General features: G+C 37.2%; 1 protein-coding gene across 1 annotated transcript in view; it reads left to right on the top strand.

The window, feature by feature from the left end:
• VWA8 (von Willebrand factor A domain containing 8) overlaps positions 1-25,000 on the top strand; it is a gene marked incomplete at its 3' end in the record, with an annotated part of 194,281 nt that overhangs the window by 27,495 nt on the left and 141,786 nt on the right. The window contains exons 5-11 of the mRNA XM_082001198.1: positions 10,067-10,234; positions 12,209-12,373; positions 12,788-12,837; positions 13,163-13,271; positions 16,200-16,304; positions 23,374-23,505; positions 24,848-24,982. Of these exons, the coding sequence (XP_081857324.1) occupies positions 10,067-10,234; positions 12,209-12,373; positions 12,788-12,837; positions 13,163-13,271; positions 16,200-16,304; positions 23,374-23,505; positions 24,848-24,982 (864 nt within the window). The remainder of the gene's footprint in view (positions 1-10,066; positions 10,235-12,208; positions 12,374-12,787; positions 12,838-13,162; positions 13,272-16,199; positions 16,305-23,373; positions 23,506-24,847; positions 24,983-25,000) is intronic.

Here is a 25,000-nt window from a genome sequence, read left to right as displayed (position 1 = left end):
TACTGTAAATCGATATCTCAGAGGTTTCAAAACATCTGATATATTTTAACATGGAGTTACTGAATATGATAGCAGTTAGTTATTTAAGATGGTTTTGGAAGATGGTCATTTAGAAGCGGTGATTGACATTCTGCGTTGAAATGTATATTGAAGGGCCAGTGTATCAAATATCCTCGCATATTAGCATTTCTTAGTACTCGAGTGAATCAAATGAGAGATTTGGAGTTAGGAAGTTAGAAGAGATATCTGAAGGCAGGTGGAAGGGTTTTATTTACCTCAAAAATAGGAGACCATTGAAATGAAGGTAAACGTTAAATTATCAAATTCATTCCCAATTAAAATCGTGTAAAATAAAGGGCTTATAATGGGGTAATGGTAAATTATTTGTTTTCATTTAAGTACTGACATTAGAAAATTGTTTCCTGTCTTTATCGTGGGCCATTAATTTTGGTTTTCAGCTGTTAATTCACTGTTAAAAACCTCAGAAATGTCATTATTTCTGTTATTGAGACAACTAAGTAAGCTCTTGGTTTTATTCTGTAGTTTATTGCATGGGTTAATTATGTTGTGTATCAAGTAATTAGTTACAATTACTTTATATTACTTAAATATTTAAATGGCAGCTTCAGATTTTGCTTTTATTGATAGAAGAGCTTGTCTTGCATAGTGGTTTAGTGGATTTCTGTTTCTGTATCTCTTTGTAGTTGAGTCACCAACTTGATTGAACCAGTACGGAGATTCTAATATCAGCCTATTGTATTCTCAAAAATAAAGGAATTAGATTTGATATTTTTATGTCCTTTTTTTGCCATTTCTGATCTAGTTTTGCTTGAACGCCTCTGGTTTAAACTCTTACTACTACAGCTTCCTACACTATTAATTATTACATCTAAGGAAATCCTACATTATTTTAAGGTAGTGGATGCAATTGGGAGAGCAGCCAAGCCATTTTATTAGGGCTTGAGAGCTGTATTGCACCAGGATTATTTCACAAACCATGTTGCCTGGGATGCCTGGTTTTGTTTACCCTATGTCTTCCAGCTTTTGCATTAAATGAAACAAGCTCTGGGGAGATCCCACCAGGAGTCCTGCCTCCAGCTCTGGAGCCCTCAGCACAGGAAAGACATGGACCTGTTGGAGCGGGTCCAGAGAAGGCCACAAAAATGATCAGAGGGATGGAACACCTCTGCTGTGAGGACAAGCTGAGAGAGTTGGGCTTGTTCAGCCTGGACAAGATAAGGCTCCAAGGAGACCTTAGTGTAGCCTTCCAGTACTTAAAGGGGCCTATAAGAAAGATGGGGACAAACTTTTTAGCAGGGCCTGTTGCAATAGGACAAGGGGTAATGGTTTTGAACTGAAAGAGGGTGGATTTAGACCAGACATAAGGAAGAAATTTTTCACAATGAGGGTGGTGAAACACTGGCACAGGTTGCCCAGAGATGTGGTAGATGCCCCATCCCTGGCAACTTTCAAGGTGAGACTGGATGGGGCTCTGAGCAACATGATCTAGTTGAAGATGTCCCTACTCATTGCCGGGGGAGGTGGGGTGGGGGTTGGACTATAGAAGACCTTTAAAGGTCCCTTCCAACCCAAACTGTTGTATGATTCTAAGCTTCTCAAACACAGACCGCTTTATTAAGTGTACATTCTTTTCTGTTCAGGACAACTAAACTAACTGAGATTGGAATAAGTAGAATAATATCGTATGGTTATGAGCTCAGAAATTACAAATATAATATCATAGTTTTGAAGATTTGCTGATTAAGCTCTATCCACTGAGTGGATAAGTATGTATATCACTGTCATTTCTGTCTATACAGAATTAAACTGACTTTTGGTGTGTCTTTGAACTATGTGGACATACTCATCTTAATAGACTACTTTGCATCCATAACTGCACTAGCATCGTAACTTACACAATGATAAAATGTAAAATTGATGGTCAAGATACCAGAAAAATTATCTTCTACCATGACTTGAAAGATGTCATGTAGTAATCAATTAAACACCCAGAGTGACAGAAATGACAGCTTAAACTACCCTGTCTTTAAAATGAACGTGACACGAAATCCCCTGGAGTAGCACTACAAACACTTGAGTCTGATTTCTTTTAATCAAAAAAGATTAGAAAGAGAATTATAAAGTAAGACATGAGTGAAACCCTGGCACAGGTTGCCCAGGGAGGTGGTAGATGCGCCATCCCTGGCAATATTCACGGTCAGGCTGGATGGGGCTCTGAGCAACCTGCTCTAGTTGAAGATGTCCCTGCTCATTGCAGGGGAGTTGGACTAGATGACCTTAAAGGTTCCTTCCAACCCAAAGATTCTGTGATTCTATTATAAGGACCCCTATATAGTAGCCTCTTAACTCGTAGAAGTGATTTTGTTTTAATCATTTGCAATTCTTCTTTTATGTTTCTAAAAGTGTCAGCATTTAACTGGATTTGTTAGGTTAGCAGTTCAGACTCTGTTATCTTGTTTTGATGTAGAGGGCATATAGATGAATGTCTGTGATGTAATGTGAGGAATATTAGGACTGTGTATTTATAATTCCTTATAGATTACAATCAAGGGTGTGTTTTGGTTTTTTTTTTTATGTTTGTGTCTGTTACATATATACTCCCCTTTCTTTTCAGCTAGTATTTCCTACAGTGCGGGAAGGGGCAATACTTTGTAATATGTGGGGTTGTAACATTCATAGGCAATATAGACTTGATGGATGGTGCTCTGAATCAAAGTGATTTACAAGTGATAAGTAACTTCACCATTTTTAGGTATCTGTGAAGTCCTTAATTTTCTTTTTATTCTGCTACTCATCAGGAAGAAAAAATTAAATAATCCATCTGCCTTTTTCTTGTCTAGAAGACAAGAATTGTATAAAAAGAAGATAAAACCCTCTAAGTTTCCTTGTTTGTAGATATTTGCACTGGTAAATCTGTTCAGAAACTTAGATTGCTTGCTCCTGGGCCTGCTGTCTACCCAACGTGCAAAATATTTCACGTGTCTGGTCTAAATGTATTGTTGTACTAATATACCTGGTGTAAAGCAGCTAAAATGGCTGGACCCTGCCTAGGTGGGGACATAATCTCTTATAAATACAGTTTGCAGGCACTGTGGTAAAAACACCTGACTGTTGTATTGGGGAAGGAGTGATGGAAATAAAACAGATCATCTGATGTGTGGTAGTTCAAAAAAGGAAAAAAAAAAATCACATGGAGGAAGCTGAAATCAATGACTGGGGAAGTTAAAATCAGTGACTGTGAAATGAAAGACTGTTTCAGTTCTTGTCACGTTTACATATTTATGATCTTATTACATGTCAATTCACTTCCTAGGGTAAACTTTTCTAGCCTAGGTTTTTGATTCAGACCTCCAATAAACTCAGGTTGTTTCTTTTTTATTTGCTTTTCATTCTGTGCCATGGTGTTGCATCATGAATTAGGTGCTCACCCGTTCAGGCCATTCTTCCTCACTGAAGCGTTAACTAATGTGGACAGCTGGAGTCTCGTGTTGGACACTAGCTAGCCTGGCTAACAGTACTCTGGTATACTGTGATTTCTCTGTCATCTTTTTTTTTATTTGTTTTTGGTTTTTTTTAATACAAAAGGAGTGAGTAACAGTATTAGATGCAACGTGCCTTGTAATTTTCCATAACCTCCCAGCGGAAAATTAGCTATAAAACCCACCCAGAAAACACTTGATTAACTTGGGGAGGGGGGGGGTGGTGTGTAGGCTTAATAATGAAGATTTAGCTCCCCTCCCCATTACAGACGGAGAAAAAGGTTGACTTATTTAGTTCTTAAGTTACTCTTTTAATTTGACTAACCACGTTAGTTACTATTACATTGATTTTAATAAAACCTGAATGTCACATTTGGAATATATGTAACTCAGTATGTTTGTGGCCTAAATTGTAAAATGCAAAACTGTAGTTTAGCATCATCTACAAAGTGAAAAATTTTATAACAAAAAATAGAATACACATTTTAGATGATGTAATCTCATCTTTGAATGGCATTATACATTCAGAACTTTATTATTAAATACATGTTATTTTAAACAGCCAACACAAGATTTTACAAATATTTAAGGAAAAAGCTAACAGTAAGTTTTTATAAAAAATTGACATTGTTGCTTTGACACTGTTTGAACATGGCTTTTAATAGCCCTTTATTTTACTATTTAATTTTTGACAATGCTTTTATTTTGGCAGATGGATGTTATCGCTTCAGTCCATTAAATAGTAATCCGCTTCAGTGTTGCTCAACAGCTCTTTCCTGTTTGCTGAACTCATGAGGGAAATCAATAACTAAGGAATTAAGAGACCTTAAAACTGAACAAGTAACTTGAAAGATATTCTTTGGTAGAGGCATACCATTAGACATGCTGTTTACATATATTTTTAAAATCTAACAAAGTAGACTCCCCAATAGGAGACAGCCTTATATGCCTCACTGCCTTCAGCATCTGTTTGTACAGATCTTTAGACTATATTTAGACTATCTATCTATAGACTGTCTCTAAATTTCTAGATAATTTGCTATTTCCATAGAAGTATTATAAAAAAATTGATGATCTTACTAGTTCTGTTGCATCTTAAAGGAGTAACCTGAGGTATTTACAGTACATTACAAGTCTTGGTCAATGTTCTCTTTCTTCCCTGGTAAAATGAGGAGTAAAAGCTCATAGCATATTCTATTCTGCATCTCTGTCATTTCTTTTCCTGGTATCTTTTACTTGTTGGTTAGTTTTAATGATTTAAATTTGAAAAATTTGATTAATTGTATTTGACCCATGGAAAGAAATGTAGAAGATAACGGTTTCCTCTGAACTTTGTGATATTTGGTAGCTTGGTAGGTTGCAGGGACTCAAATTAATGTCTATCTCCCATCCCTGGAAGACAAGCTGCACCGGGGATTTCATAGTTCAAGTTCTGTTAGTCTGCTGCAGCCAGTCAGCACTGTGTTAGCTCAAAACTAGCCAAAGTTTTATGTTGTCTTTACCAGATGGTTGTTAAGGATCTCTTTTCACCATAAGAGACATCTGGACATTACATTGTTGGGATGTGTATGAGTTACAGGAGTGAATGGGAAGACTTGGGTGGGTGAGTTTGTGTGGGATATTGTGTGGGTGGTGGGAACAAGATACTGCATTGGAAGGGACATATGAAATGTAGGCTGCAGATATAGGGAAACTTCACCTCATTAGTTCTTGTGTTCACTGAGCTACTTGTACTGTTGTTTTCCACATTGTAGTTACGATTGCTGTGCTTGAGATGTCATTACAGGGAGCAAGTTTTCAGAGCAGGGGCAAGTCATCCTCTAAAAAAAACACCCCAAACTTATGCTGATGTAGCTCCTGAAAAAGAGACAATTCCTGATTACTGTTGAGCAATTTCTAGCAGTGTATTTTTTAATAGAGTTCTGAAATGTAGCCTGTACATCATATTCAGAATGTTGCCCAGGTTTGAAAAATTAAAGCCTTTTAGAGTTCCCCAAGAATCTTCCTCACGGATTTCAGGGCAACTAGAGTTTCCTGGTTTATGATAAGCATTTTCCTGAGGGAAGAGAACTACCATTTCAGTTCTGGTATTTTAAATGATACTGTTAAAATTTCTTATGCCCTTAAAACTCTTTTGCTTAGCTTTATAAAAATGTCCTCCTTTCTCTGGTATTTGTGCATTTCAGTATGTCCATTGTGGTGAGCTTTTTTCTGTCCTTCTTCCCTTTCTGACATTGTATAACTTCATCCGTGTCCTTATACACGGTGATTTATGTCAAAACTGGGGTTTACACCTTTTGCACTGCTCAAGTGGAGGAGCTCACTGTGATTCAGCTACAGGAAAGACACTGAAAGTCTGCTTAGGGTTGTCTTGTTCCTAAAGTGTTTTTGCCTTTAAAAATAAAAATATATATTCTGGTAGGTGCAGTGTGAAACCAGGGTAAGCACTCTGCATTACATATTTGTTGCATAAAGGCATTACTATGAAAGCAGCACTGTGTGAAGACTCCCAGCCTGTGGTAGCTGCAGGTATTCCCTGGAGCAGGTATCCAGGTTACCGTCCTCCCGGAGCCCTCGGACCACGGGTGGGAGGCAGCAGCGTCTGTACTTCTCTGATAAGCAAAGTAGTCCCTCGCCGCAGTTACAATAAATCAGAAAGTAAACATTTAACAGATCCCTTTTAACAAGAATTAATACTTTTAATCTCAGGTTTATCATCAAGGTTGCACAATATAAGCCCCCCCTGTCAAATTGTGGTTTATGTTAAACATTTGGAACAAATGAGGCTAGGGAGAGAGGGATGGCAGCACAGCTATTTCTGTGTTTTCATTATAGAATTATGAAGATTTGTTTCTTGGAAGCATTTTAAAAAGATTATTTTCAGTGACAGATTGCAAACTTACTTTCCTTTCTCTGATTTTTTTTAAAATGCATTTTAGTTTCCATATGAATCCATCAATACAAAGATAAAACTGAAATAATGATTCAGAGGATGCCTTGTAGTATGCCTAGCTTATTGCAAAAACTTATTACTCATTACCAACCAGAATGCAGAAATATCATAGTTCAGCCAGAGATATGTAGCTGTTTTGGTCTTAAGAGCAGACTTTATGCTATTTAACACAAGAACTTTAGAGGTAGATGAATTGTGCATTTATTTAATTATATTTTGGAGAACAATTTCCAATATCTCAGATATGCTTTGAAGATGAGAAGCACAATCTGGAAGAAAGCTAATCAGAGTAAATTAGCACCCAGATGGTGATGGTGTTATTGTTGTCACTGGGTGTCTTTGATTAAGAACTGAAAAACCATGGTTGTGAATTCAGCCATTCCTGAAGCTAATTATAAAAGGTATGTATAGGTAGGCAAAGACCATCTGTAGCATACCTTTCGAAATATTACTGTACTGAGAAATCGAATTATGAATAAAAACTTTTAATAGTTTCCAAGCTCCAGAAACTGTGTACTTTTTAAATTTTGATCCCATAAGCTGATGATCAGCAGGCAACACAGTGTAGTAGGCTGCTTCTCAGGATTGCACTGCTAATAGAGAGCATCTTCTCTCTTAAAGTTAGTGATTGTTACATATTTCCTGATATTTGCTGTCTACCCCTACAGCAGATTGCCTTCATGTACAAGTTCAGGAGAGAGACTTATGTTGATACTGGAAGGCTGTTATTTCGGCAAGACTTCATGCATAGTGTGTTTGTCTCAACATGAGTCAACAAGATTCTATGGATACTCAAAATATTTTGAAACCATATGAACAGAATGTGTATTTTCCTCTGGCTAGTAAAATTCAGTCATAAAGTCCTCATAGATTTATAATATGCAGAATCCAACCAACTTGGCAAATAAATTGTTTGTTAAAGCATATTCTAGCTATATCTCCAAACTGAGTTTAGACAAAATAGCATTTTGTTCATGCCAGGTATTGGACTGGCCACTGGACACTCAGGTTTGCTATTGAAGCAGGTTGGAGCAGATTTTTTTACTTGACCAGTGACCTTCCTAGAGAAGAATGTTAGTACAAAATTTGTCCTTTGTACAAATTTTATGGGATGAGGAGAGAGGAATTTTATGTTGCTTGTTAGTTGCCCATAGAGTATGATGTCCTGAATTAACAAAAAATAAATCAATTCACATACTGATAGCTTTTTGAAAGAATTGGTGATTCAGTGGAAGAGAAATAATCTGAGGACTGTTACTTGTTTAATGGGATCATTCCAGGTTCCTCAGATACTGATTATGAGGTTAGATATTGAAATGTTATAAAAAATGTCTTTCAGAGAAGGGAACTGGATCTGGAGATGTGTACCAGGATTTGTGAGTGCCTTTTTTTCAGTAATGTTTGCTTGAATCCAGATCAAATACAGGCAATATTTCCATCTTCATAACGATGTGAAAATCTTGCATTATGACTAATTTGCCTGGAGTTATTTATGCTTCTATACTGTACATAAGAAGCATCGAAATTGGTTAGTCTTATCATTTAGTGTTGTCTTCTCAGATGGGTCTCTGATTCTGTTGTGCACTTTGTACCATGTAGCAATTCATTTGTTGTGCTGTTCTTTGTTTCTAGTTTATGCTTATGCTTTTGTCCTTTATACATCTGCTTTCATATGTAATTCTTGGGGTTTTTTTATTCTGGTGCTTCTTCATTATTCTTTTTCATATCTTCCTTCTTTGTCCCAATTTTTGGCATCTATTGTATTCATCAGAGATTTTGATAGAATCATAGAATCTTTGGGTTGGAAGAGACCTTTAAGTTCATCTAGTCCAACCCCCCTGCAATGAGCAGGGACATCTTCAACCAGAGCAGGTTGCTCAGAGCCCCGTCCAACCAGATCTTGAATGTTTCCAGGGATGGGGCATCCACCACCTCTCTGGGCAACCTGTGCCAGTGGTTCACCACCCTCATTGTGAAAAATTTCTTCCTTCTATCTAGTCTAAATCTACCCTCTTAGAGTTTAAAACCATTGCCCCTTGTCCTATCGCAACAGGTCCTGCTAAAAGTCTGTCCCCAGCTTTCTTATAGGCTCCTTGAAGTACTGGAAGGCTGCAAGAAGGTCTCCCTGGAGCCTTCTCTTCTCCAGGCTCAACAACCCCAACTCTCTCCGCCTGTCCTCACAGCAGAGGTGTTCCATCCCTCTGATCATTTTTGTGTCCCTCCTCTGGACTCGCTCCAACAGGTCCATGTCTTTCCTGTGCTGAGGGTTCCAGAGGTCGATGCAGGACTCCAGGTGGGGTCTCACCAGAGTAGAGTAGAGGGGCAGAATGGCCTCCCTCAACCTGCTGGCCACACTTCATTGGATGCAGCCCAGGAGGCGGTTGGCCTTCTGGGCTGCGAGTGCACATTGCCGGCTCATGTCCAGCTTTTCATCCACCAGTACCCCCAAGTCCTTCTCACCAGGGCTGCTCTCAATCCCTTCATCCCTCAGCCTGTGCTGATACTGGGGATTGCCTGGAGACATGCTGGGAAGACATTACATTTGTTTTCCCTTTGCAACTGTGCTTGTGTTTAAAATTGTGTTAAAATGTAATAGGAATACAAAGAAAGACTCTTTGGTGCATCTAAATGTTTCCTGTGCCTAAACCTGCCCCGTTATGATATGATTATACTTCTGCAAATTGGAAGTAGACAAGAATGCATGGAATTTCAGAGTCTCTTACTGGTCAGTAATTGTGAACATTAGGTGTGAAGTGTAGTTAATTTACACAAAGTTACCAGCACCAGAGTTTAGTTTTACATTTTGGCTCCATGTTATGCACTTAAATCAACAGCCACATATAAACAACCAATGAAGTGAAACATATAAAAGAACTATCTTTCTATCCCAAAGGCTCTAAAGGATTATCAAGTTAATGGCTACATTTTTATTCTGGTTGTGTAGAAAACTGCGTTCCGTCAGGGAATAAAATTCCAAATATTTTAATTTTTTTCACATTTTTAATGTCTGATTATTTATAGCATTATTTTGTTTTTATCATCCATGTTTGGTTTCAGTAGACTTACATTCTAGTCACACTAAAGGAATTTACCGAGGATTAATTACGCTGCTGCCTAACTGGAGCAATGCAAAGGAATACCTGACTTTTTTCTGCATATTTTAATGTAATTGTAAATATGTAAAACTACCTTGAATGTATGTTTTCTGTATTAATAGCTGTTCTAGAATTGTTAGATGGTGTTAAAATACCTGACAATACAAAATATTATGCAACACCGAAAAGAAAGGGTGCTACATACTAATATATACTGGGTACACACTAAAATGTCTGCAAGATTTTGCATTTTATTCTCTTGGTACAAAATACTGGAACTTATTTCTGTCAGTCCCTGTAATAGTTAGGAGATAAAAGTCTAGCTCATGAATGTGTAGCGCTGTTAAGGCAGTCAGCAGTCACTCTTACTGATCACTACTTTACATGAATCTTAGTGATTTCCTACAGAAATAGATACTGTTTTGGGAAGCAATTGGAGAATCTTTTTCATCAGGATTTAATGAGATATGCAATGTTGATTTCTATTATAGTATCTTTTTTTGTATTTTCTTCTTAAGTGTGCAGTTCGTGCGGCTACTGAAGGCAGAATCCTTGTGCTGGAAGGTTTGGAGAAGGCCGAGCGGAATGTCCTGCCAGTGTTAAACAATTTGCTGGAGAACAGGGAAATGCAGCTTGAAGACGGTCGTTTTCTCATGTCAGCAGATCGTTACGACAAACTTCTGCAGGTATGGAAATGCTGTTTAGATTTTCCTTTTTTTGGTTTGTTTTCCTGTTCTTTGTAGCACTGGAATACTGTTACGAAGGGGAAAGTAGTTATGAGTCAAATAGGGGAAATCTCACCAAGGTTTCTATGTTTTTTTCTGGGCTGTCACATAGGATCGAATAGGCAAGGTGAAGACTATGTGAGAAGTCAAACTACTGCTTGTGACAACAACAAAAAATTTTCATTTGTCTTGTCTGACCCCATGAAAAAGAGTAGTCCATGTTAACCTGGTATGAAGCCTGTGTGTTTCTAAAATGTGAAAGCCACAATGTGAGAGTAACTAAAATATACTTGTGAAAAGAGATTTAAGTTGAAATTGTTCCTATGAAGTTCAGATAATGCTTCAACATTGTATTAGCCTTGTTGCTAAGCTTTTAAAATGTTAGGATACCAAAAAAGTGAGGTCAGAATGAGCTACACTACATCCGTCAGTGCTGCCAGCCTTTAATTTACAAGAGTATGTAAACAGCCAATCTAAATTATAAGAAATGGTTAGAGAATTTTCTTCTGATAGAAAACAGCATTTTAGTGTTTGCTGCCATTGCTACTTTAGCCATTTTCCTTTTTTTTGAACTTTGAATCCTACTGCTTAAATTTGGGTGGATACTTTTCAGGCTTTTGGGGACCTCAATAAATTTTATCATACGGTTTCCAGCAGTACTCCGCATCTTACTTTCATGTATTGTAGTTTCCGATCACATACCTGTCAGTCTCTTCTAACAATCTGACAGCTGCTTGCTCATGTGTCTGTCTGTCATACCTAGCTGTGGTTAGGCACAAAATTCAGACCCATGTGGCACAGGAAGGAAATTTGCAATAAGCTTTCTGTCATTGACCCTGATTGTATGAAGTTGCCAACCATGCTGAAGTATTGTAGTGGATTTCTGAAAATATATCATTATTTCTTATGCCTCTCATCTGTGGTTAGAATTCTTCTGATCCGTGCTTTTTCCAAAAACATTTTTATGGTATTTAATTAGTAGATGCAGTTGTAGGAAGCACGACTATTATATTTTAAAATGTAATTGTAATTAAAGACTGAAAATGAAAATCCAAACTTAGACAGGATTTGATTGCAGTTATGCAAAGCATCTTCCTCTCTTCTTTTTTCCTTTTTAACACTTTTCTAATGATAAAATGTTTCAAAAGTAGTGCCTCAGGCACACTGCTAATAGTATATGAATTAAATAAATCTCTTGCTACAATACTAAATCTAATACTGTTGTTTTGTTGTTTGGGGAATACTGTATTATATAAGCTAATGTTCATTTTCTCTTCTCCTGTGTGAATAATTACTGTACATCTAGGTCTGCATGAAATGTACTAATGTATGGTTTCAAGGAAGACTTAACTATGAAGTGGGAAGACTAAAGAGTGCATTTTTTGTATGCAATTAATCTGTTACGTGACAACAAGTGAAATACAACATTTGATGTCCTCCTGAAGGAGTCTAGATCTGTATTATTGCTTATAAATAAAGTATAATTTGTAAATGAAACTTTTAAAATGCAGATTTTAGTCTCCTTTACAGTATAAGAGGGAGGAAAAGGAGAAAAACCTTGCTCATGGTAACCCACTTCTCATGTTTTAGAATAAAATAAATTTTGTGGTCTGTTTATTTTCTGTTCTTTGTGAAAACAATGTTGTAATGATACCTTTTCAACTTTAACCATCTGTGGGGTCTTCAGTCAGATTGCTACAGGCCTGAAAGCTACACTTAATCAAACATTTTATCTACGTTCATTTTGGAAAAACTTGCTTTTACCATCCACAGTTTTGACTAGTTCAATGCTTTCTAGCCCCTCTGAATGAAAGATAAGAACATTAGCACATTTAGATTGAAAGACCAGGGCTGTTAGTCAGTCTGCAACTTAGTCGTCATAAGTTTTTAATTATGTAGTTTGTTTTTCTTGTTGCTTTATTTTAATTAATTTAGGATCATACAAAATCTGAGTTAGATGCATGGAAGATTGTTCGGGTTAGTGAAGATTTTCGAGTGATTGCATTGGGCCTGCCGGTACCTAAATACTCTGGTAACCCTTTGGATCCGCCCCTTCGCTCTCGATTTCAAGCTAGAGATGTTTATCATCTGCCCTTTAAGGTAAGTCTCCTAGCAGAAGAGTTGTATTATCTATACTGAGTAGGGCTAATATTTTGTCATTATGTTTTTCTCACCTCTGAAAAGAATCCTAGCCTAATAAATTTATCTTAAAGGGTATTTTTCATATTGGGGCCTAATAAATTCCTGAAAAGCAGGCTTAGAAGTGCCAAGGAATGGTGCATCAGAAAAATGACTTCCATAAAACAATATAACCCTGAAAGAAAGTTTTGATAGTATCTTCTTTTTTTTTTTTTTTTTTTTTTGGTTAATAAAATTAAGCCTGTGTCAAGGAGCGAGTAGACTCCTCATGTCTAAATTAGAGGGAAAAATAGAAAATGCCTCATACATCATAAGCTGTGACCCACAGTATGATCCCAAAATTAATTTATCTGTGATTTTATGTTCTATTTTCAGGACCATCTTCAGCTATTATATTCAATTGGATCAAACATTTCCACAGAGAGGTAATTTTTCATAATTAAAAAAAAATAATGGAATGAATGAAGAAAAGCAAAGTCCTTTCAGGATTCTGTGCTATTTTTGTATCCTCTATCACTGCATAGAGACCAGAACTGAAGTTTTTTAATATGTGTGGGTGTATGCTCACACAGCTTTTTGTATGCAGCCTTCATATAATGAATCCTTAATGCTTTAGAACTTCAATCACACCTTACTTGTGTGTGCTTGGAAACAATTTCAGCATCTTATACTATATTTAACTTTTTAGGCTTTAGTATTTTAAATATAGATAGCATGTCTAAAACTCTGTAATTACTTTTTCCTATGCAGAATTTCTCAGCTCCTGTCTTTTGCTACAACTCTCTGCTCTCAAGAATCTTCTACATTGGGACTTCCAGATTTTCCTTTAGACAGCTTATCGGCTGCAGTTCAGATTCTGGTATGTGCATACACATGTGCTGTGAAACTGTATGGGCTTAACATTTCTCAAAATTAGATCTGGAATATTTGTGTTGTTAGAAGAAGATTAACATTAACATTTGAAAAATAAACCCAGGAAAACTAAGGATGGTTTGAGGGGAAAAAAGCCCCAGTCAGATCTCTCTGGGTAGTACTTTAACCAAGTATATAGCACAATACTGAAGGACAAAGTATGGCATGACACAAGATTTGTGATGTGATTAAATGTATCTTAGTGCTCAAAGTAATGGTTTTTGTTCTGGTAAATCATCTTACTTGACTTAAGGGGCATCCACAGTTTACCTGATGACACTGAGGTAGTCAGCAGAGAGAAATAAAAATCACAACCTGGAAGTGCTTCAGGGTTAATGGTATGCATGTAAATCAAATTGATTTCATTACAAGGACACCTATTAGTCTCCATAGCCACCTAAAAGGACCCAAACCAACTACTCAAAAGTGGGTATAGGAGACAGTTAAGTTGTATGAGATGAAGCCTACATTAGGTCTTTGGGTCAGCCAGTGGATATAGAATAAAGGTAGACATAGAGGGTTCCCTGAAGATGCAGGTTGTGCACACTTGAAGGTGCAATACTTCCTGACAGCTACAATCCATAGGGAAATAGAACAACTGTGCACTTGCTGAGTTCACAGTGGCAGATCAGGCAGTTCAGGAGTAAAGCTGTGGCATTCTTTCTGCTTTCCCTGACAGGCTTTTGTCCTTTGGACTTTATAATTACATGGTAAAAAGTCAAAGTAAAACCAGAAGGTGCTTCCTGAAGGACATCAGGGAGATGAGATATGTATCGAGAGAGAGAGAGGCAGGTACTCTTTTGGTATGCGGGAAGATGTGGTCAACCCAGGAGGGTGAAATAGCAGGACAGCTTCTCAAACCCTCTCTCCAAGGTGCAGGAATCTGTAGAAATGACTCTTAGGATTTTCTGTTGTGCCTCCTGTGCATCATTTTACCTGTGGTACTGCCCAGTGACAGATTACTTTTACATATTTTATTGGATTATATACTTTAAAACATACCAATTTCTTGTGTTAGTGTGGTGCTCAGTCCCCTCAGTTGTGTTGGGCACTTAGAGACATCATTTATTTCTGAATTAGTGGTACTATATCAGATGTGAAGAAGTGATTAAAATTCAAGTTCAGAGAAATGAAACGGTATTTGGAGGGCTGTAGAAAAGAAATACATGTTGGATTTTAAAATAAATTGAAACTTTTTATTCTTTGAGCCCTGTACTGAAAAATTATTTTTAAATGAATGCCAGATGGCTTTCAGAGCAATGGAAAGAAAATGAGCCCTAAGCTATTATCTAAACTATGGAGTGGAGGAAGCATTTTATTTTACATTGGAGAATGTGAAGTGTTATCATTGTATGACAGTGTCTTTTTTAGGTAGATGAGAACTGTTTCTTTTAGAATTAGTTTTAATCACTTGGTTTTCTAAGCCGACTGTTCTGTCATTCTAGCTGCAGCATTTTTCCTTCGCATGCTGTATCACTGCCATCGTCTACTTCTAGCTTCATTGATTTAACTATTTAAAAGCGTGGAGGGAATGCATTGTAATGACTAGCTCCTTATCTTCTTTCATGGATTCACACAGTCCCAAAACGTAGTTCTTAGGTTGAAAACTCCTGCCTGCTGAAAGGGAGAATTTTTTCTAGGGTGCTGTTCTAAAGAGGCTAATTTCATACATGCCATTGTAATTATTATTAACTTGAGATAATGTGGACAAATTATATGTTACGTCTTTATATATATAGACAGAGGGTTTTTAAAATGCACTAAAGGGCTCCCTGATCCTTTAAGCAGTACATTTACTACAGTGCCTTAAATGGTTTATTTTTACTGATCTTTTCTTAATATGGAACATTATAAATAGTATTACTGATTATAAGTATGCATTGAATTATGCATTTCATAAAACATGCATCTCCTGATTTAATTTCTAAGCAACTCTTCTTTCAGTAGGGTGGCTATGTAAAACCACAAAAAAAAGTGTGTAACTGAAAAACAGTTCTTTTTATTTGAATTATATTATTTACTTTTTACTTACTTTGATGAAGGCTTAAAAAAGTAGTGCCAGTCTACTGACTGTTTTTCACTACTGTTACACACAAGTAGTCCTTAAAAATTTGCAAGTCTTTTTTGAAACAAACAATCAAGCAGTACTTCAGCTTTTTGAAACACTTTTTTCCACCATGAAAGGCTTTATGCATATGTTTCTTGAGTATTCATAAATGCACTTCCATTTCTTTCTCTATTACTGCAGCAAAATAATTGAATCTTTGTCTAGTTCAGGCATCAACTGGTAAAAGAGTTAGTACTTATAACTAACAAGGGCATGGTAAAAAAAAAAGTTGTTTTCAATTTTGTGTAGAAAGTGCAAGCGTACTTAGTCACTCATTTCTAAACAAATTGTTCAGAAATTTCTAGTAATTGATTTGTTGAGTATGAATCTGTACAATGTCACAGAATCAAAATTAAAGACTAGAAATTGCTGTGAATGAGTAGGTTATTATTGTAATATAGATTTCTTGTCATATTGATTCTTTTCGAGTAGTACCATGAAACTCAGTTACCTGTGGTGGGATTTGCCTCTCCTAACTTTACATGCCTTTAGGCACCTGAGCCAGTCACTTTAGCTTCCATTTCTGCACAGGAATTAAAGTAATTTTTAGGACATAGTTCTTCTATTCTTTAGACATTTATATTATAATGAATTGCACCTGAGAAATGCCTGTTTTGATATGATTGAACACTGCATGTAGTGGTCATTTGTATATTGCTCTTACAGTTTTATTTTAAGTTCAGTGCTATATAGGGTTTTCAGGTTAATAGCTGATGGTAGAATGAGCCAATATTTTTTTTTTAATTTGTATTTTTTATTTTGAATTAGGATTCCTTTCCTATGATGTCAGTCCAGCATGTTATTGACAGGCTTTACCCCTATAATGTTTTCCTTGGAAAGGAAGGCAGGACTGCAGTCAAAGATGCATTAAAAGTAAGTATTGCACATATATATTGTAATTCCAGGGAGCAATGGATTATGACAGTAGTTTTCCTGCGTAATGTTACTTCACTACTTCTGTAAAAAAAAGAAATGTTAACTAAATGGCTACATTATTGCTGATGCTAAAACAGTATTTGAAAAAAAACAAACTTCATAAGCTAGTAGATTTCATTATAATGAAAGGTGAAACCTCTGTGTTCTGTAGAATATTTAGACCTCAGTTCAAGACTACAGAGAAACTCTCATTATGTAAGTAGTTAATTAATTTGAAAGTAGCTACTTAATATAGTTAAGGCAGTCAAATGCTTTAAAAATACCTCTGGCATTTGACTTTTAAGAGGAGATTCTAAAATGACAATAAGTTATTTCTATGTGCATATTTGGAAATAAGCAACTTTGTAGCTAGTGATTTTTTGTTTTTCCTAAAACCAAGCCTACATGTCAGGGAAATATTTGTAGCCCATCCCATATATGGCCTTTTTGTATTGGGGCTCAGTCCGGTATTCCCTGTTTAACTGGGCTGGTCTCCTACTTGTCTTCCTGAGTTATGGTACGGACAGTCTTTGCAGTCTCCTCCTTTGAAGGAGGCCGTCCTGAATGACCTGCTAGCTTTCATGAACCTTCAAAGCTGCCTCCTGCGGGGTCCTACCTACCACTCCTCTGAATAAGCCAACCTGGCCTGAAATCCAGGATCTCTAGTCGATGTTACTTGCCTTCATCGCTCCCCCTCAGGATTTTGAACTCGCATTATTTCATGGTTGCTGACAGCCAAGGCTGCTGTTGATTGCCACATCCACAACCAATTGCTCCTTGTTTGTGAATAGCAGGAGCTGTCTGTTCATCACCCTTGCCTAGCCGGTGCAGCGCCTCTGTTGAGACTTTATTCCAGGCAGCCTCAGAAATCTAGATTGATTGTGTCATGCTGTGTTGCCCTTGCACCACATGTCAGGTTGATTGAAATTGCCCTTACGAACCATAGTCTGTGTGGAAATATCTTCTTCTATCTGTTAGCAGAGCAGTAACAGTCACTTCTGTTCTTAATATGCCTTTGTTTTAAATCCTTTGTGTCATTTTGTTTCCCCTATGAGTTATAGATGGTGAATGTCTTTATGTTCAATACCATCAGCCTCCTCCATGTTCCATTTCTTCTATTCGATTTTATGCGTCATGCATGCTTTTGATTCCTGTATAAGACACGTTGATTTGACCAGTAAAATCTTCTTTCTCAATGATCGTCTGCTTTTAAATACCTCCTTATAATTTACATTTTTCTGTGTTAATTATCCTTTTTTTGGATACTCTTCCTCATCACTACTTACACAAACTTGTCCCATTATATCGACAAGTATATATAATCTTATTTAGAATTTTATTCTGTTTGCACACAACAAATCTTGTTAAGCAATGAACCTTAAGAAATAAAGAAGATAACTGGTTGTACTGAGGAACTTCTGTTTATAATATTATAGTAATAGCAGTGCCAGAACTGTATTAAATATGGATTAGAAATTATTTTTTTCCATTCCATAAGAAATGTGAGGCAGACGAGTCTGGCAGAAGCAAGGTGATTTCTTACTCTGCCTTCCTACAGCTTTCCAAAGAGTGTCCAGCTAATATTTGCCAGTGCATACTTCTCCTGTGTAACAGAATACAGTTAGGAAATGTAGGAAATGTATTTGCAATTGATGGGTTAATCTGTGTGAATTGAATCGCTTCTTGACATCAGCTAACATTTAAAGAAAATAAAAACAAATTTCATATAATAAAATATAAAGTTTAAGCATCAGACTTGAAGACAGATATGGGAAAGTAGTAATCTACCTGATAACGTATCTTAATTTCAGGATGTCTTCCCTTCCAGTCAGCTGTTAGAGCTGAGAAGTGAGGTAGCCAGGGGTTAGGCTAAAGAGCTAGTTTTGGCAGCTGTTAGACCTTGTGGATGTTTCTCGAAGAGATCATATTCTCCAGGCACTGTCTTCCCAAACTTTATCTTCAGCTTGGGTAAATCTTTTCTTTATGTGCCTCCTTGCTCACTGAGACTCTGCCAAGACCTATTCCACATAATTCTTGTTCTTGATAATGAATTAATGTGAAATAGTGACTTATACCTTCCCTGTGAGTGAAAGCAGTTCATTACGGTGTTAGTCTTGGATGTGTAAAGATGGCTTGAAATGTAAATCTCTTGTTGAGTGGGTCTAGTTGGAGTTAAAACCTGTCTTAGGCTTAACTCTGTCTATCAACCAACATTAATTTGATACAAATGTGGTTCCTTGTGTCCAGCTAGTTAGCATTGAAAAAAGTGTTTATGGATTGCATACTAATCCAGCATCAGCAGTTATCTTGAGAGTTACTTATCATACAGAGCATTTGTACAAGGGCTACAGTGTGCAGCATTGGTTAGTTCATTAGCTTGCAACAGACAGGACAGAAGTACCAAAATAAACTTGAGAATGATGTGCCTTTGCGTACCCTTATTTGAAGTTTTTGCACTTTGGAAACTGTATCAATTTCTATTCTGATTCTTAAAGAACATCTTAAACCTAGAAGATCTTGCAAAAGAAAATATGACTTGGTTTGAATTCTGGCCTTTGGAATTATTCTGTACTTGCATGAAATATTGGCATAACATTATTTTGACTTGACAGATGAACATTTCAAATATGATTCCAAAAATTAAGTAGAAATTTATTCAAGCTTTTTCATTAGAAGATTTAGATTTAGAGAAATGACTGCTTTCAAGGAAAACAGCCTCCAGTTAAACATTCCCAAACAATGAGCTTAAGCACAATATGACGTCTCTCACAGTACTGAAGTTTTCTTTCCTGTATACTATTGATAGGCATTTATAAAGCTGGTCATCTTCATTTAGGCTGAGTTTGGTGGCTTACAAGAGACTCTAACTGTCCTGTACTTAATTCTTCATTGTTTCATAAGCTTTTAGTATTTTACTTCAAATTCATCAGAATCATCAACCCAGATTCTGGGTTTGCTTTTCTAATGCTTACATGCCCTTTGCATGCCTTTTTTTACCAGTGTTGGAAACACCCACTGTTTGTTTTTTTTAACCTTCCAATCAAGAGAATCTTTCCATCAAAGAATTGGTTGGATGGTTGCATCCAGAGGGTAGTGGCCAACTGGCCAACGTCCAGATGGAGATCAGTGACGAGTTGTGCCCCTCAAGGGTCTGTACTGGGACCAGTACTATTTAAAATCTTCATCAATGACGTAGACAGTGGGATCGAGTGCACCTTCAGCAAGTTTGCAGACGACACCAAGCTGAGTGGTGCAGTTGACATGCCTGAGGGAGGGGATGCCATCCAGAAGGACCTGGACAAGCTCGAGGAGTGGGCCCGTATGAACCTCATGGGGTTCAACAAGGCCAAGTGCAGGGTCCTGCCCCTGGGTCACGGCAACCCCTGGTATCAATCCAGGCTGGGGGATGAAGGGATTGAGAGCAGCCCTGCCGAGAAGGACTTGGGGGTACTGGTGGATGAAAAGCTGGACATGAGCCAGCAATGTGCGCTTGCAACCCAGAAAGCCAGCTGTCTCCTGGACTGCATCCAAAGCAGCGTGCCAGCAGGTCGAGGGAGGGGATTCTGCCCTTCTGCTCTGCTCTGGTGAGACCCCACCTGGAGTCCTGCATCGAGCTCTGGAACCCTCGGCACAGGAAAGACATGGACTTGTTGGAGCGGGCCCAGAGGAGGGACACAAAAATGATCAGAGGTCTGGAACAGCTCTGAAGGAAAGGCTTGAGAGAGTTGGGGTTGTTGAGCCTGGAGAAGAGAAGGCTCCAGGGAGACCTTCTTGCAGCCTTCCAGTATTTCAAGGGGGCTTGTAAGAAAGATGGGGACAGACTTTTTAAGCAGGGCCTTGTTGCGATAAGACAAGGGGTAATGGTTTTAAACTAAAAGAGGGTAGATTTAGACTAGATATAGGGAAGAAATTTTTCACAATGAGGGTGGTGAAACACTGGCACAGGTTGCCCAGAGTGGGGTAGATGCCCCATCCCTGGCAACATTCAAGGTCAGGTTGGATGGGGCTCTGGGCAACCTGCTCTAGTTGAAGAGATCTGTGCTCATTGGGGGAGAGGAGGTGGTTGGACAAGATGACCTTTACAGGTCCCTTCCAACCCAAAGATTCTATGTTCAGATTTTAGAAACAACATATAGATTGGATTTGTGTTAATAGATGAGCAAGTCCCTTTTAGCCTACTCTCCAAGTGTTTAACTTTGCAAAGTTAAATTCCAGAATTCTTCTTCATTTTTTTCATGCCGTGATTGATTTTGTGTTTACTGTCTTGATCTTATGTCAGATAAAAGCTTGTTTGTTCCCTTTGACTCATTTTTGTATTATTTGCATTCCCACTTTAATTTTACCTGACCTCTTCCTTGAAAACTGTCTCACTGCCTCACAGTAGGGAATTTTCAGACTACATAGGCACTCTCTCACAGAGAGTGGGCTAATAGTTCAGAACACTAGAATCTTCTTTCTTGTCTAGATGATTCTGTTCACTTCTAAGATATTTCTGTAGCAAATTTTAGTCTAAGGAATTAGTTGTTTCTCTTTTATTACCCCCAAAGTAATCTATAATCTTTGGGGCTTTGCATTAATGAATGCTCTTAGAGCCAATGCATACCATTGTAGTGGAATCTGTCCTTCAGACTTCATCTGTCTATCCCATCTTTCACTTGCAGTTCATACTTTGCTTCTTGTGAAACAGTTCAGTCCTCTTGTTCTTTGAAAAATTCTCTTTCCTTTTCATGCAGGGAATCTTCAAAAAAGATCAGTTGCCTTTGGCCGCCTCTTTTGGATAGCTTAGTTCTCTTGTGGGTTCAGCATAAGTGGTTATCTGCATATACGTCTCATTTAAGCTCTCTGTTCCTTTGACCAGCTGGATCACCAGAATGTTCTTTGCAGTTTCCATGCTGAAACATTACTGATCATTAGATACTTCCAAGTGGTCAGAATTCCTCTTCTTCCTTTTCATCTAATTTTTACGGTTTGCCTTTTCTCACGTGTTTCTAGGCATGCAGAATGTGGCCTGATGATTATGGACTGCCAAACCACTTCCCTTGTTTTTGGTGGCTTGTCCTTTCTTTTTTTTTTTTTCCTCTTGGGTATGAGGCAATGAGGCTGCCCACTTCTGGCTCTCCCAGTATCTCCCAAACTTTGTGATACTGAATGTGCTCAATAGTTGTCCTTCCAAACCACAAAGAGTTTTTCCTTTGCAGCTATCAACTTGGACTTTGTATAGAGGAATTTACTTCTGGCTCAGGCAGAAGTATGTTTAATGTGTTGTACATCCATTTCATGCCACTCTCTGATTCCATATCTAGCTATCGTAATTATAAATGAAGAACTCCGTCAAACAGATCTGTCATACTCTGAAATCCACAAACAGTTTTGTTTGCTGCTTCTGTCCAGGTGTAAGTGTGGTAACTTGTTTAATTACTGTATTCAGCAGCATCTCTATGCTTAAATGTGGTGAATTAAAATTGTATAAACTCAGTTAAATGAATTCAAGTTGCAGAACTCTCAACATTTTAAGGAAAAACATAAAACCAAAAAAACCAAAACCCAAACAAAAAACCACCTTAGAAATTTTAGACTCCTAATACCTTTGTGTACAGGGTCTGCTGCTGTTGTCTCCAAATCCCCCGTGTTTGATACAGAGGCTGCTGGTGCAAATAATCTTCTTGCTTGCTCGCAGTTGTTTTCTTTTGTTGGTATCTGATTAAGGGATATTAGTCTACAAGCAGTTTGCAATTTTGTGTATGAGCAGCTTTGGCCCTCTCCAAAATGCCATTAACTTAGTAAGAATATTACAATTTACTAGTGAACACAAAAGTGAGAGCATCTGTAGTTCATTTCAGAGGATTAAAGTTGGAGCATTTCTTAGAATCATAGTTTGAGGTACTACTCAGTAGGCATTCCTGTCCTCTGTTGTTGTTTAAATGTTTAATGGTATCTGAAGTAGACTTAACTGTTACAGTAAGAATAGAATTTGGTGCAGCCCTTTACTAAAGAACATTTAGCTTAAATTCATGTTTAAACATGACAGTTTTGTAGGCTCTTGTTCCAGCATGGGAATTTACAAAGTGATAAAGAGCCAAAGTTTGCATGAATGCATCTCAGTTTTTTATTTCTAAACTTTAATAGGTGATGCTGTGAATCCTGGTAGTAATAAAACTACGTGCTTTTTAAGAATTACTTTACATTAGTAATTGCTGTTTAAAAAAATCTTTTTTCTGAGAATTCTAAGGAGTTGGATAATACTCCTTTTTTTCTTGTTTACTCAGCTTTCACTCTGTTGAATAAAATGGCTCTGTGAGTTCCGTAATTTAAGTTAGTGGCTTTTTTTGTGTATAACCCTCCCTGTTATGACTTCCCCTTCCCCAACAAAATAGACTTTCTACAGGATTTTTTAGATGGTTTTCATGCTTTCTATATACAGTATAAAATAGAGAGTATAAAGCTTAAAAGAATTGGGAAAATAAATGTCCTGGGTTTTGTCCTTGATACACCCAGAACATGCTGAAGGCTTAATTTGTACAGTGTGTCCTCAATTTTCATTGTATGATAAGGCTGGGGAGCTAAGTAAACATCATGTTTGATGGTTATTTTTATTGGTAGCCAGATGTTTAAATCTGCAGTTGGTTATAATGACCTGCAGAGACAGGTGATCTATTATTACACATGCTAAAGGCTATCATCCGCTTCTCTTATTATTTCAGTCTGTCAGGCTAAGACTTGGCAAAGTCACTATATGACATTTTCACTTTACATCTGTCACTACAGTCAGAATAGGTAGATGGTATATGATCTTTTTGCTTTTGTTTTAAATGTAAAATATATAGGCCATTGAGAATATAAACATAGGTATGTGAAGTCAAAGTTGAAGTAAATGGATGTAGGACTTGAGAAGCAATTAACCCTCAATATGCTCCTGGCCCTGTTTTCAGAATGAACAGTTTAAATAACAACAAAAAAACCAAAAACAAAAAACCCAGACAGACACCTGTATTTAATAGTTAATGTCTCCTACCCCCTAATTCTGCAGCGTTTTGAGCTTCAAGATTCAGAAAGCCACTTGCTTCCCAGAAGGATTACAAAAGTAGAACGTGTACATGGAAACAAGCCCTTCAAAGCTGATGTGACGGTCCAGATTGGTGAAAAAGAAGTGACATTCCAGGTATGAATTTATATATTCATCAAACTGCATATGTTTTTAGGTATCACTAACTTTGTTTTCATCTCATCGACAATTTGACTCTTACACTTGATACTAAAACTCATTTGCATTGAATATTTTTTGGTAGTGTAACATGATATTTATTAGGAAAGCATTTAGATACTGGGATATTAGATTATGGATACGCAAGATTTTATTTCTAAATAAACTCATACTTTACTACATGTGATTTATTTAAGTTTCTTGTGTTAAAAGAAATGCTAAAGCATGGGTGAAAGAAAAGCCTCTAAATTTTAGAATTTTTTATTGGATTAGAATAACAGAAAGTACTTGTGATGCCCTTGGTGCTGCTTTCCCTTTTTCTTTTAATAAAAACAATAGTCTGTCTTTGTCCACACTTCAAATAAAATCTCATGAGTGCTTGGTAATGTTCTGAAACAGGATGTTGGGAAAATGGAACAAAAGTAATCACATCAAATATGATTAGTTTGAGTTTCTTCCAATGAAGTTTATGACCTGCTAGGTGGTGAAATAAGGTCTTATTCAGGAAACAGATGCTGATCTGAGAATTTGAAGTTAATGTTGAATTTGGAGAGTCGAGAGTTTATAAAGGTGCCTTAGTGGGAGTCAGAGAGAGATCATATTAACATTGGTGAGGAATATCGTCAGAGAGTTTGTACCATGACAAAGTGAAAAGAGGAAGAGGAGCAAATAGGAATTTGTCAGAAAAAGGTGAGTCTGTAGGGAACCGATTCAGCTCTCTTTTGAGGGCAAGATTTTTGCTTTTGTTTGACATGTAGGTGATACCTTCTGAAAATATGTCTGCAGAATGTCTCTTTGGGAACAGGAGGGCCTGAGAAGTTTGCAGGTGAAATGGTTCCCTGTTCCTGGAACAGGAAGTGGAAATAGGGCAGGTGCCTTAATGTGGAGAACGATTGAAACTTTCCCAAATTTTGGTCAAAGTAGCTCCTGATTTTCACAGTACAAATTGCTCTTTCTCTTCTGTGTTTCTCTGATGAGCAATAAATATTGGTGACTTTTGCATTTTCTCTCGCACAACCAACCTCAAGTTCTTTGCAGACCCCAATGGTGTAATTGAATTGGTTCACTTTTTTTTTAGGTTTTTTCATGAAGAGTGGGCGAAGGAGGTGTGAAGGAGGTTGTCTATTAGAAATTATATTAACTAATGTTTTTTTAAGTGAAAGATTTAGGTTTGATGGATGACAATCATCAGCAGAATATTACAGTAGTCTTGGAGAAGCGTAATCCAGTCCCCACAAAGCCTAGATTTATCACCATATAGCTTATTTAGCATTTTGATTATTTTCTTATCCCCTTACAGGTTCCAGCTGGCACTGGGCTGTTAAAACAGAATCCTCGATCAGATACTTTCATAAGGACTTCCAGCCATAATCAACTGTTGGCAGAAATGATGCAATCCCATATGGTTAAAGATATGTGTTTAATTGGAGGAAAAGTAAGAATTTAAATTTAT

The sequence above is a fragment of the Phaethon aethereus genome (assembly GCF_964289735.1).
Source record: "Phaethon aethereus genome assembly, chromosome: 1".
NCBI lineage: Eukaryota > Metazoa > Chordata > Aves > Phaethontiformes > Phaethontidae > Phaethon > Phaethon aethereus.
Note: the sequence above shows the minus strand (reverse complement) of the source record. Positions and strands in the feature narration are given on the sequence as shown.